This window comes from Phoenix dactylifera, chromosome 4 (assembly GCF_009389715.1).
Source record: "Phoenix dactylifera cultivar Barhee BC4 chromosome 4, palm_55x_up_171113_PBpolish2nd_filt_p, whole genome shotgun sequence".
Classification (NCBI taxonomy): domain Eukaryota; kingdom Viridiplantae; phylum Streptophyta; class Magnoliopsida; order Arecales; family Arecaceae; genus Phoenix; species Phoenix dactylifera.
Window position 1 is genome coordinate 30,760,390 of NC_052395.1, and position 11,994 is coordinate 30,772,383.

The 11,994-nt window shown below is 37.8% G+C and overlaps 1 protein-coding gene across 4 annotated transcripts; it reads right to left on the reverse strand.

Moving 5' to 3' along the window:
* Positions 1 to 538: 538 nt before the first annotated feature.
* On the reverse strand, positions 539 to 10,129 carry LOC103713346 (STIP1 homology and U box-containing protein 1-like). 4 transcript variants are annotated; one of them, XM_008800233.3, is made up of 8 exons: positions 9,796 to 10,129; positions 6,535 to 6,628; positions 6,329 to 6,379; positions 5,528 to 5,689; positions 3,058 to 3,237; positions 2,693 to 2,812; positions 2,265 to 2,398; positions 539 to 1,014 (listed from the first exon to the last, which is right to left on the reverse strand). In XM_008800233.3, exons 1-8 carry the CDS (start codon positions 9,939 to 9,941, stop codon positions 936 to 938), a joined length of 966 nt encoding a protein of 321 aa, XP_008798455.1. In that variant the 5' UTR covers positions 9,942 to 10,129; the 3' UTR covers positions 539 to 935. The 4 variants fall into 4 exon arrangements, with proteins under 4 accessions (XP_008798455.1, XP_026662852.1, XP_026662855.1 ...); XM_026807051.2 differs by lacking the exons at positions 6,535 to 6,628; positions 9,796 to 10,129 and adding exons at positions 7,305 to 7,418; positions 7,609 to 7,666; XM_026807054.2 differs by lacking the exons at positions 6,535 to 6,628; positions 9,796 to 10,129 and adding exons at positions 7,305 to 7,406; positions 7,609 to 7,658.
* Positions 10,130 to 11,994: the final 1,865 nt, after the last annotated feature.

Here is an 11,994-nt window from a genome sequence, read left to right on the forward strand (position 1 = left end):
GTACCCTGTGACCCAGCACGGCCCTCTCAAATGGGCCGTGCCAGGCACGGCCCGGCACTGTAGCGGGCGGGCCGTGCCAGGCACGGCCCGCTTCGTGCCGGGCCGTGGGCGGCCCGGCCCAGTGCCCAACTCTAAAGTTGATTCAGATTAGTTATTCTTGATGTTCGGGTTCTAATTTCGATAAGTTTGCTGATTTATCGAGTCTTAGGGGGCTTAAGTAGGTTCTGTTGTTTTTGCATTTTAGAGCTGTTTTCAAAAAGATTTCTGCCTTCTGTTCTAAGAATGGTTTCTGCAAGTCCTACTCCAGAGTTTAGGCATAGCTCAAAAGAAATTTTAGAGCTGAGGTTTTCATTAAGCTTTTCTAATATAAGGTTACACGGAATTCTCCTCTTTTTAGAAAGTATTAGACCATACATTGCCGGGAAAGGTTTAGAGTGTCTCATTATGGATCTCATGACAGCATTGTAGGAAGAGATGAGACTCCGATGTCTGACTTGCAAACTTTGGCATTGTAATTATCTTGAGTGTATACTGATTCAGAAATGCATAGATGTTAATAAAGGAAGTCAAACCATGGTTTCAAGCCAAAAAATAACCATCCACTGGATCTGAAATATATAGATCCAAAATAAACCGATACAAAATGGTGACCATCAAGCAAAACAGTTTGGACAAGCATTTGAGTAGTATACATGCATGAAAGGAAGAAAGGGAGGGGAGGTGGTCATACATCATGGAGGAGAGAGAACTTTTGTAGCTTCAACTAACAAAACTGACATGGTACGGTTACAAAATCTGAAGCACCTTGCATGGCAGTGAAAACAATTGGTGGTGAAATAGTCGAGGCATGATCAAGCTTGTGACCCACAAACCACACCAAGAAACCATAAATGGCAGGGAGCCAGCATGATCAATGTTGTGTCTCAAGTGAAATTTTATCTGATGTCCAAACATGACTCCTTAAACAGACGAGGAAACACTTCATGGGCACCGATATCCAAAGCCTCAGGGTTCCTGAAAGGTGGAACAAAAAGAGGAGAATACTGATGTGACTTCTGAAAGAGGCATATGAATGATGTTACATTGAGACCTCAAAGCTCCTCTCATGATAAATTCACTTAAGAATCGACATTGAGCACGAGACATAAAGAAGCATGTTTCACAAATAATAACTGCAATGATGAATTTCGTCAGTGTAGATACTCATAAGGCACGATCTACAATCATCTTGTGCATGCACCTAACTTGTGCTCAGAAAAGGGATGTTAGCTCTAGATCATGCAAGCATCTAGTTTTATTAGTACTGCATAGAGATGGTTTATTTTATGACTTCTATTTTCAAATATTACCGAAATTGGTATTGGTTTTGCACCTATAACCGAGGTACCAATTTCATGGGGCATATTTTATTTTCTATAGAGCAGCCCAAGTAATGGTCAGACTCACAATGTGCTTTGCAGTTACAGGATGATACACACAGTTATTCAATTTGGTTCAGTTTTAGTTATTCTTGACATTGGTTTCTATTTTTTCATAATTTACTGCTTTATTAAATTATAAAACTCTTTAGCAGGTTACGTTCTATTATTTTCCTACCGCTTCTTAGAGCTGTCTTTCCGAAAAGCATCTAAATTCTGCTTGAAGATGATGTCTACAAGTCCTACTTCAGGTATAGCTTCAATGGAGTTAGAAAAGAGCTTTTCAGTACTTTGACACATTCTACATAGGGTTACATGGAATTTTCCTCTTTTTAGAAAATATTTGGTTATGTTGTTGGGGAAAACTTCAAAAGTGTGATAGTATGGACTTCAGAAACATTGTAGTTTAGTATCATGTTATAAAGGGAAAAAATAGAGTGTAGCAGGGTTTTTCAATGAAAAGAGATGAAACTTGTAGTTGCAGTTTTTCCTCCTATGTAATTGTCCCGTTTTTTATATCTGAGCTTGTGGATCCTCCATGGATAATATAAATTATTGCCAAAAGAATATAGTGCTATTCCAAATGCAAATTTTCTGTGCAGAAATTTGAAAATACCTTAGATTCCATATCAAATTTCAGAACTGAAATATTTTCAGATCTAAGCTTCTTACATGCAATCCTTAGATGGGGGCTAAACCAAATGACAAGTGTGTCCTTACTCGTGGTTGAAAATCACAACCATTAGATCTATGAAGACCATCCACCTACCCATTACTAATGGAAGAGCTGAAGAAAGATAATCAAAATGAATTTATTCACAGTTCTGAGTTGGGGAGTGGAATTACCTGCACAAGGTCCTGCCCTTTTCTGCCAAACTAGGAACAAACCATAGTTTACGTAATACAGGAGACTCAAATTGCACAAAAAAGCCATCACTGTGCCCAAGCTTCCACTTTCTTGACCCCTGCCCTTTCCAAACCTACATATCATATAAATTTGCTCATTCTTACAGGTCCATCAATAAATCATTCAATTGCTTACAAAGTTTACAGAAGTATCTTAAATTCCAAATTATAAGCTTTGCATATAATTTATACTTATTGAAAAAATATTGCTCCTATATCCGGTAAAGTTGAGGTTATTTAACACACATTCACTTCTAAGAGAAACTCATTAGCATGAACAAGTTTAAAATAAGAACAGCACAAAAATACATGTACCCAGTCAAATGCAATCAGTGATTAAACTTATTGAAGAATAAAAGTATACACACCTGTGGGTAGGATATAATGTTCTTGGGTGTTACCAAGCAAGCTGCCCTAGAAAAAGACTCCTCCGCATACTGCCTTAAAAATGTAAAACAGCTGTTGTGTGTGTGAGGAGATTCAAATGCCTAGCAAGACAGAGATATGGTAAGGATGAGATGTTGCGACTACTCATGCCATCGAGGAAAGGTCAATTATGGATACAATTTAACAAACAAATGCACTTTAATTGGCATAAATTATAATAAGGAGAATAATTAGAATCATCCAGTTTATAAAGTTAAAAGGAATATCATAAGATACATACTAGTTGCTTAAACAGAATATATGTGATACATGCATATAATGTATTCACTAGGATAACATTCAATACCTTATCAATGTTGACCGCTGGAGCATATTTATCAGTCTGTGTCTTCTGCTCGTCAAGAAGAAAATTCACCCTTGGATCTACTTTCCCAGTCTCATGCCAAGCTTTAATAGCTGACTCCATTATACCAACAAGAAAAGAGAAGATATTTTGCCACAGTTCTGCAGTTCCAAATTTTGCAGACTGCATGCAACAGCATCAGGTTAGTTTTTGTTTGATGGAGCAGTTCGAATTTCTGCACTCCTAACTCACTAAGTCACCATAAACATATGATCATTTTTACTATCAGAAAAATTATTTTACCACTTTGATGATTCATAAGGTCTTAAGCTAATGCACTAATAAAAATGAATCAAAGGAAGTAGTTATGAATCAGTTAGTGACATTTAGCAGTAAGCAATAATTAGTAAAAATATAACTCATAAAATATTCAAAAAGAAATGAAGAAAGTTTAAAAAAGAATTTTTTTTTAAAAAATGAACAGATTGAGCTCGACTGAGCCCACAAAGATTGATGAGCAGCGCAGAGTGAGGAACTTGATTTGTTTTTCCTATACATAATTAAACTAGGGCTGCAAGTCAGGCAGGTTTGATTGGGTGAAGGGCAAACTCTAACCCAACCCAACCTCTAAATCTCTAAACCCTAACCCTAACCCAGTCTCGAGTGAGGATCTCTATAACCTAACCCAGCCCAGCCATATCTTAAGCTAGATTTGGATTGGCTAGGGTTAGCTGGGTTGAGTTGCATTGTGCCATGTTGATTGGGTTGTTGGATTGAAAAGGGATTTTAATATCGGAAAATACTTTGGGATAATGTTACTGGATTAATATTTGTTGAATTACTCAATCATTCATAAATTTCAACGGTACACTTATAAATAATTTAACAGGATTAAAATTGTAATTATATAAATATATAAGTAATTGATAAGAAACACAAACATGAATTGTTCATCCATTTATATATGGGGTCGGGTTCAGATATTTGAGCCCAAGCCCGACCCAAATTTATAACCCTACCTAATGAAGTAATGAGTGGGTTGGGCAGGCGAGTTTAAGTTGAGCCCAAACCAAGTCGCACTCCTAACTTAAACAGCACTAGACAGAATCATTTAGTTAAAATAGGAGTTGTAGAGCCATAATATTAGCCCATAGGTAGTGAGCTCCAATTAGAGAGCAATAATGACTGCCTCTTCCCTCCTTATCTTTCATCAAAGGTCATTATATTTTGGCAAAGTTCAGCTTCAGATGAATTTTTCTTAAAGAAAAGAACACCTTTAAAAAATGTAACTATCATAATGCGAATTAAAACCAAAATATAGGTATAGGATTGTTTGGATACTGGGAGAAAATCCTGCAAGAGACTAAACAAATTCAGTCACCACTTAAATCTCAACTTAAGGGTTGAGCAGACGCTATTCTATTCCCAGTCAAGTAATGTGCATAAAGAACAAGCAAATGAAAGTTAAGGATGCCAAATGACTTTAAACTACACAATCCTTTGTTCCACTGAACATCATTCACATATGTGCAAAAGAAAATAGTTAGTCAAAGAGTTTCTGATGTCTGGATGCTTTTGCAGTTCTCTACTAGCAAAAGTTTGCCATCACAAGTTCATTCACAGTTCATTTGTGCACCAGAAAATGTCCGAACAGACCTGCTAATGCCAAATTGACTTCAGCTGATGATGCTCCAGCTTCAGCTGAGCTTTTTTTCTCAAAGAAAATAACCCCTTGAGACAATTTAAGGACTACATGACAATGAAAACCAAAATCTAGTAAGAGGGTTGTTTTTATACAGGAAGAAACAAGAAACAAACTCAACAATTTCAGTCACCATTACGATCTCAACTTTGCAATTAAAAAAAACCCAGCATATGCTATCCTCAGAGAAGTGACAAACATAGGAAATATCTGAACAGAATCCATGATCACTGGTAATCTACACTGAATCCTTGGTTCTATTGAAAACTAATCTCGACATGCATAAAGAAAATTTTAATCAGGAGTTTCTGATATCGAGATGCTGTCATGCGGCCTCTCATTTTGTGGTTTATACAAATTGCCTTTACTATCAGATAGTATCATGAGTCTATTCCCAGTTGATTTGTGCACAAAAAAATGTTTGATCGAGACCTGCTAATGCTCCATGACATGAAAAAAAAAAAATTACTTCAGTAGGTAAATTAGAAATCAAAGCTTCTTCTAGAAGCAGAGATGTAATTTACATTCTGCAGTTAGTAGAAGGTCAAGTTCTGAATTCTTCCTATATATGGAAGCCAACAATCAGAAAGGTTGTTGATAACCACAACAGCTATGCCTTATACCTCTTTGCAGAGGTCATCTACGTAAGCAGACGTGAAGTGACAGAATTATGGAAAACAAAAAGGAAATCTTCCAGAAATATCAGAGCATATGCACATAACAACAATCATCAGCTAAAGTAAAATAAACTTCTAGGTATCAAGAACTCACAAATTCAGGTTTCAAGGATTCCAAATATTTTCCCATATGGATATTTTCTACTTCTTCCGCCCTCTTCTTTTCTCTGGTTAATTGTGTGAGCCTCTTAATTTTTTTGGATATTTCTACACTCTGTGGATTGTACTGCAATGCTACCTGGAATGCAGCTACAGCCTGCATTTGAGGAAAGACAGGATAAATTACTACAGAAGTTTAACAGTTCAATGTACCCACAAAACAAAACAAGTAGAAATGACCTTTTTGCTGTCATAAAATCAAAATTTCTAATCTCCCATCTAGTTGCTCAGCGAGCCATTAGACCCCATTATCCAACTCATGGGCAATTTTGGCTGATGCAGTACATGAATAGTACACTAATTAAATATTCCAAGTTTAAGATATTTTTGGGTATGTAGTCAATCGGTCTGACATCTTGCTACACTTGAGGTCCTAAACAAGACCAATCATCCAATCCAAGTAGTAATAGTATTGAGGTATGCCATACCGTACTGAACCGGATGGTATGAGGCGTACCATACCGATACATGGTACAGAAAGCGTGCCGACACTCGGCACGCCAAACAGGCTCCCATACCGGATGTACCAGCACAATAGCAGGGTGGCACCGGTACGGAGCCCGGTACCAAGACGGCATACCTTGAATAATATATTGGAAGTCTATAGGTTAGGCCGGTGCAGCAGAATTTCCTGAATACATTAACTTATAAAGACTCTTGCCTTCGTTGGTCTCCCATTCCCACCCCTCTTAGATACATACACATACATAAAAGTACTAGAAATTTCTAAGCTTACATCATCATATCGCTCCATTGCTTCCAAAACACACCCTTTCCTGAAATAACCCTGAAAGGGCGTGAAACAAACAATTGGTGAAGCTAAAAAATAGAAGATAAAAACACATTGAGCATGAGTTCTAATTGAGTATTTTTTTTTTTTTTTTTTTTTTGCAAAAACAATTTGGAAATAATCAAATTCTTAAAAAATGTGTATGTTAATACCTTCTCCCACTGGGGTTTTAGTGTGATTGTCATCTCAGCATCAGCAAGTGCTTTACTGAGCTTAACCAATTGCAGAAATGCTGCAGCACGATTGCTGTCAGACAATAAAAGAGGGCACTTTGAATAATCATGTGATTCTAGAAATACAACTACTAAATCTCTTAAAATAGTTGAAACAAATAGTAAATAGATGATCCTTAATGGTCAAATTTCACACTTGATGCACTACAAGGCTAAGTATGCGGATCCACATTTGACTCATATCAATAACTTTATATAGATTTATATAAACTACAGCATTATGGAGGGCTGCAAATAACTCATTTATGTTGATGATTATTCATATGGTTTGGTGAAATAAAATTTCCTACAAGCAGCATTACCATCATGATAGAAATTCTATGGCAGAAGACTTGGATCGCTTTTTTTAGGACATGGAAAGCACTAATAGGCAGAAAGCTAATAAATAAATCAGAAGAAAAGAAGGAGAGACTAAGCCAATATCTTCAACAAATCTTTCTCATGTCTAGTAATGAAGTGTGATATTATCATTTTACACAGCCATTTTGCCATTTTATAAGCCTCATCTCAGAAAATGGTGCGAGCTCTAAATCTGGCAGTTTTTTTAGTAGCATGACAACCACATCCTAAACCATTTTTAATATGCCTGGCTAAGATGTTAATTGAAGACTAAAAATATCAACTAATGCCCTTCCATTAAAAGACTCAGTCAATCAGCCTAACATTCACTTGATCATGAACAATTTTACCATCACCATTACTTGCTGCCCTTTTCTTTCAATCCTGCTACGCATCATTACTAGCTTATAACAATGCAGATCTCCGCAAGTTGTTCCGTTTCACTTGATGACCTGCAATAAAAACTAGAAATTTTGGTCTCGTTCATTTTATCATAAAGTTGCCACATCCCAAGAATTAATGAAAAATTTCCTTCACATAAGCTTCTTTACCCACTTATGATCAATCATGTGCAAGACCTCATTCCATAATCTACTAAACTTACATACTATCTTATAATTGAATACACTTCATTTAAAGAAAGCACAGCCTTACCCTACCCATTTTTCACTGCTAATTAGCAGCAAATTTGCAGCAGATGTTCCACAAAATACCCTGTAAGAACCTTTTTATATCTCTGAAAAAGCAGTAAAATAGCATCAGTAATCTAGTCATAGCATCCAATACAGCTGCAAAACCCCCTAATCCAGATTGGAAATGGCAATCATTGTTAGCTAGCCAATTAATCCCAAAAGCTTAAGCTGATACGGAAAGGGTCAACAATGTATAACAAGCTTAACAAACATTAGGCTATATCGAAGCAACTGTCATACAATTAAAAATATAATTTACTTTTTACAGTTAAAATCCAACTATGTTGGAGATAGACATTAACAATTAATAAATTGCAATTACATAAAAAGAATAGTGCCACAAGTTGCCTTGTTAAGTTGCTCTATACCCGACCAAAGTTTCCTTGTAGTGACTTTCGATCCCTTAAAACAATACATGCTCTCCACTATCAAGACAACTTTATCCCACATTTTTCCAATCAATGCTTAATCAATGCTTAAAAGCATGCTGATGTACTTCAAGGTCTTTGGTCAAGCAACCAAGAGTCCCAGGTGTGAGCCAATCTTGAAGAAGCTCCAGACATTCTCCAAAATTTGAAATGGTCAAAAGATTGAATCGATGTGAATATCAGAAAGGGAAAAGACAAACAATTGGGTAACCCAATTATAACCCAGGATTCTGGTAAGAAATCACTAATATCTGGTCTATGTTAGCTGAAGTCAGGCAATTATATTGTAATCGAACTTTCATCCATTTTTGAAGGACCAGATTAATCCTATCAGCAAAAGTATTAAAAATAAAGTTACATCATTTGAAGACAGATTCGAGATAAGGACTTACAACCTAAAATAGACACATGTAGTTCAAGTAGCTCAAGCAATGCCCCTGAAAAAAGGCCTCTAACTGAATAAAACTTAAAATCGCAGTTGAAAAATTATAAACCGTGTTCGAAGACTGTTGGCATGGTCAGTAAAGTAAACCACAGCCCTTAGAAACTAAAATATTTAAATAATCACCAATTTGAAAGATAGCTATATTGATTTGCTTCAGTTAACAGAAATTTGCCCCATTTCTAAGCCAATTAACACCATTTTCTCATCTGATGTTTCATGACTATCCTCCTTTATGAAGGTCATTAGCTTGCCAAGTAGTTGAATCATATTGTCAAATGCCTTCGAGTCATAGCGTATCTACCCACCATTGAGTGCATGTCTTTCAACATTATGAAGGGCATTCTAGTCACAATTTTACAAATGGATCTTGTAGTTCTCATCCATAGAGTTTTAAAATGGTATAACAGGGTTTTGGGTTTTGACATTTAGATTATTTCTTTCTTTTGATGAGTCACAATCAACTTTAAAACCATTATAAAATTCAATAGCAAAATATGGAATTGAAAACTTTAATCCTCAACTATTACAGATGACCTATCATACACCCTCTATAGGAGTTATGTAAGTAATCAATTTAATCATAAGCTGACTTCAAGCCCATCAACCTTTAATCAGTAAGATTTAGTTAATCTAGTTCATACTGTGTTCAAAGCATGAGGAGTCTACTAGCATAAGAGTTCAAGCCATGCCAAACATCTTAGTTGATCATTATATTCCTTTTTGTGAAGGTAGCATTGATCCTACACTGGAAACAAATTGTTGTGCTAATTCCTCTTCCAAGCAAATATCAACCAACTCTACTATCAAACCAGTTCCCAACAGACCATTCCACTTCAATTCACGTCCTTGTCCAATCTTTGTAACGTGTGACACACGCCATTGACCCTTGGAGCTTTTAGAGAACAATCAACTATCCTCGTTTTACTCAAACCATACACAAAGCAATCCCTACTCTCGTAACAATCAACAGTGAATCCGTTTTCCATTTCACGTTTTCCTATCGAGCCAACACCGCGACATCCAATATAAGGAAACAACTACAACAGGCTTCCACTACTAACCAAGAATGACCATCCAAAGAAGCTAAAAAACATCTTTCTTTAAAAAGATTCTTGCTTTCAAGATTGCAACCACCACATTTTCCACCCAAAATCGAATTTTTATTCTAAAATCAGACAAACCACGTCAAGATAGTTAAACGTATTTCCTACGAAGTGTTGAACTAAAAACTGATAAAGAAGAACGAAATGGATGGCGATTAGGGCGAGAGAAAAACCTATAGAGGGTGGGGTTGTTGGGTTCCAACTTGATGGCCTGGGTGTAGAGGGCGGCGGCCTTCAGATAGTTGCCGGCTTTGAAGAACTCGTTGCCCTGGTCTTTTAGCGACGCTCCTCCGCCCGCCGGAGCGCCTCCCTCGGCCATTGCTCTCCCTCTGAAGTTAGGCTCCGTTTGAAAACTTGGAATAGGATACAAGGGAAAGCTGAAAATTTTGATATTTGGGAGTTTTTTTAGTGGGAGGAAAGGAAAAGAAAAGATGAGAAGAGAATGGAAAATTTTGGTCTCCAATTCCCTATCTTCTTCCCTTCCATAAGTGAAAGATTTGGAGAGAAATGAATTGAAACTTAATAAATTTTTGATAATACCTATTTTATTCTCTACTCATAAGCATGCCCTGGTATTTTAGTAAAATTGTTAAAAAAGTTATGCTTTTTTTTCTTTCTTTCTTTTTTTTTTTTGGCTGAAGGCGGGTGCTTTATACAGTACGTGTACAAATACACCCAATAAGATCAAAATGCCAGTGGCAGCTCCCCCTCCTCCGACCAAAGGACGTACCCCGAGTGGTAGGCCGCATAGGCGGCCACCCAATCAGCCGCCCCATTGGCCTCCCAAAATACATGCTTGGCCTGGATGGCCCCCCATCTCTCATCATCCTGACTATATCGCGGATCGAGGGGTGGTCTGTGCTCTCACCCCTCGACCCCCTCTGGATCCACCCAATGACAGTGACCGAGTCGTCCTCCAAAATAATCGAGCTGGCCCGCATCACCGCCCGCGCATGTCGAAAACCCGCCCAGGCTGCACGCAGCTCTACTCCCGGAACCGATGTATCGAACAACTGGCAGCCGCATGCGGCCACTACCATGGAGTGCGGGTCCCGTATGACAAAACCTGCACCGACTCGCGTGCCGCCATTCAGCACAAACCCATCAAAATTGACCTTGAGGAAGCTCAGGGGTGGAAGCTCCTAGGTGGAAAATACTATCTGAGGAGCTTTCTTTTATTTTCTCTCCAAACTTCCAAATAAGAGAAGGAAAATACTCTCTTTCCTCCTAAAACTTCTAAATAAGAAGAGAGGGAAGTTTATTCTATTCTATTTTTTTCTTTTTCCTCCTTATTAAAAAATTTTTTCTTTTTTTTTTCTCCCCAAAACTCCCAAACAGAGGCTTAGCTTAGGTCAGGGTTTGGGTTTTTCCCTTTTTTTTAAAAAAACACACTTCCCTGAGAGCAGCAGCTGCTGAGTGCCGAAATAAAATGGTAGAATCAGAGAAAAGAGACGAGGATATGGTTATGTCACCGCACCTCCAAAACGACATCATTGCACCTGCTTCATGCTGCAAACGTCCTTGATATCACTGCATAGTCTCTTGGGTTGACCCGGCTAATCTGGAGCTCTCATTATGTGAAAGCCCTCGCATTCTATTTTTTTTTTTAAGATAAACTTCGACAGTAGCACCCAAAAGAATGGCTGTTATGGCACCTATTTTGCTATCAAACATCAACAAACTAGATTAGTGGTGACCGGAGGTCATCATATTTTCGATCAGTCCGTCGACAGCACCGAGATTAGAGCAACATGGAAGGTTGTGTCTTATGCAAGACAAGTACTAGAAGCATACTGCATCATCCTTGAGGAGGACTCCGCCACGGTGATCGAGGAGATCCAGAGGCCCGGGAGCACTGATGGAGGGATGCGACTGTTCTACGATATTCGCCGTCTATGAAATGAATGTGCTTTCCATTGAACTACTCATGTCTACGGAGAGGCCAACAGTGCAGCCGATTGGCTGACCTTCTATGTAAGTTTATCTGGGTGGACCAGACTTCTGTCCTGTCTTCTCTGCAGGCTCTTTCACTTTCTGACTCTTTGGACAACATCCTTACCCGATATATGTGAGTCGCCGATCTTAAAAAAAAAAAAAAGAAAAAAAAAAAGAAAAAAAAAAGCGACCACTCTTGCGGACACGCCGAAAGTAGCGAGATTTTTTGTTGTGGGCCCCTCAAGATGTGAATCACGCTTGGTGGTCATTGTGTTTAGCAGTACACGTTTGGATTTTAATTCTCTTGATGGTCCAACAATTATCCTCAAAAAAAGATGGTCCAACAATAAAACGCTTCCAAAGTAAGATTTCTGTTTTTTGTTGTTTGAGCTTATATAGGTTCTTGAGGTCCCCAGATGTGACTTGGAACTTTTTAT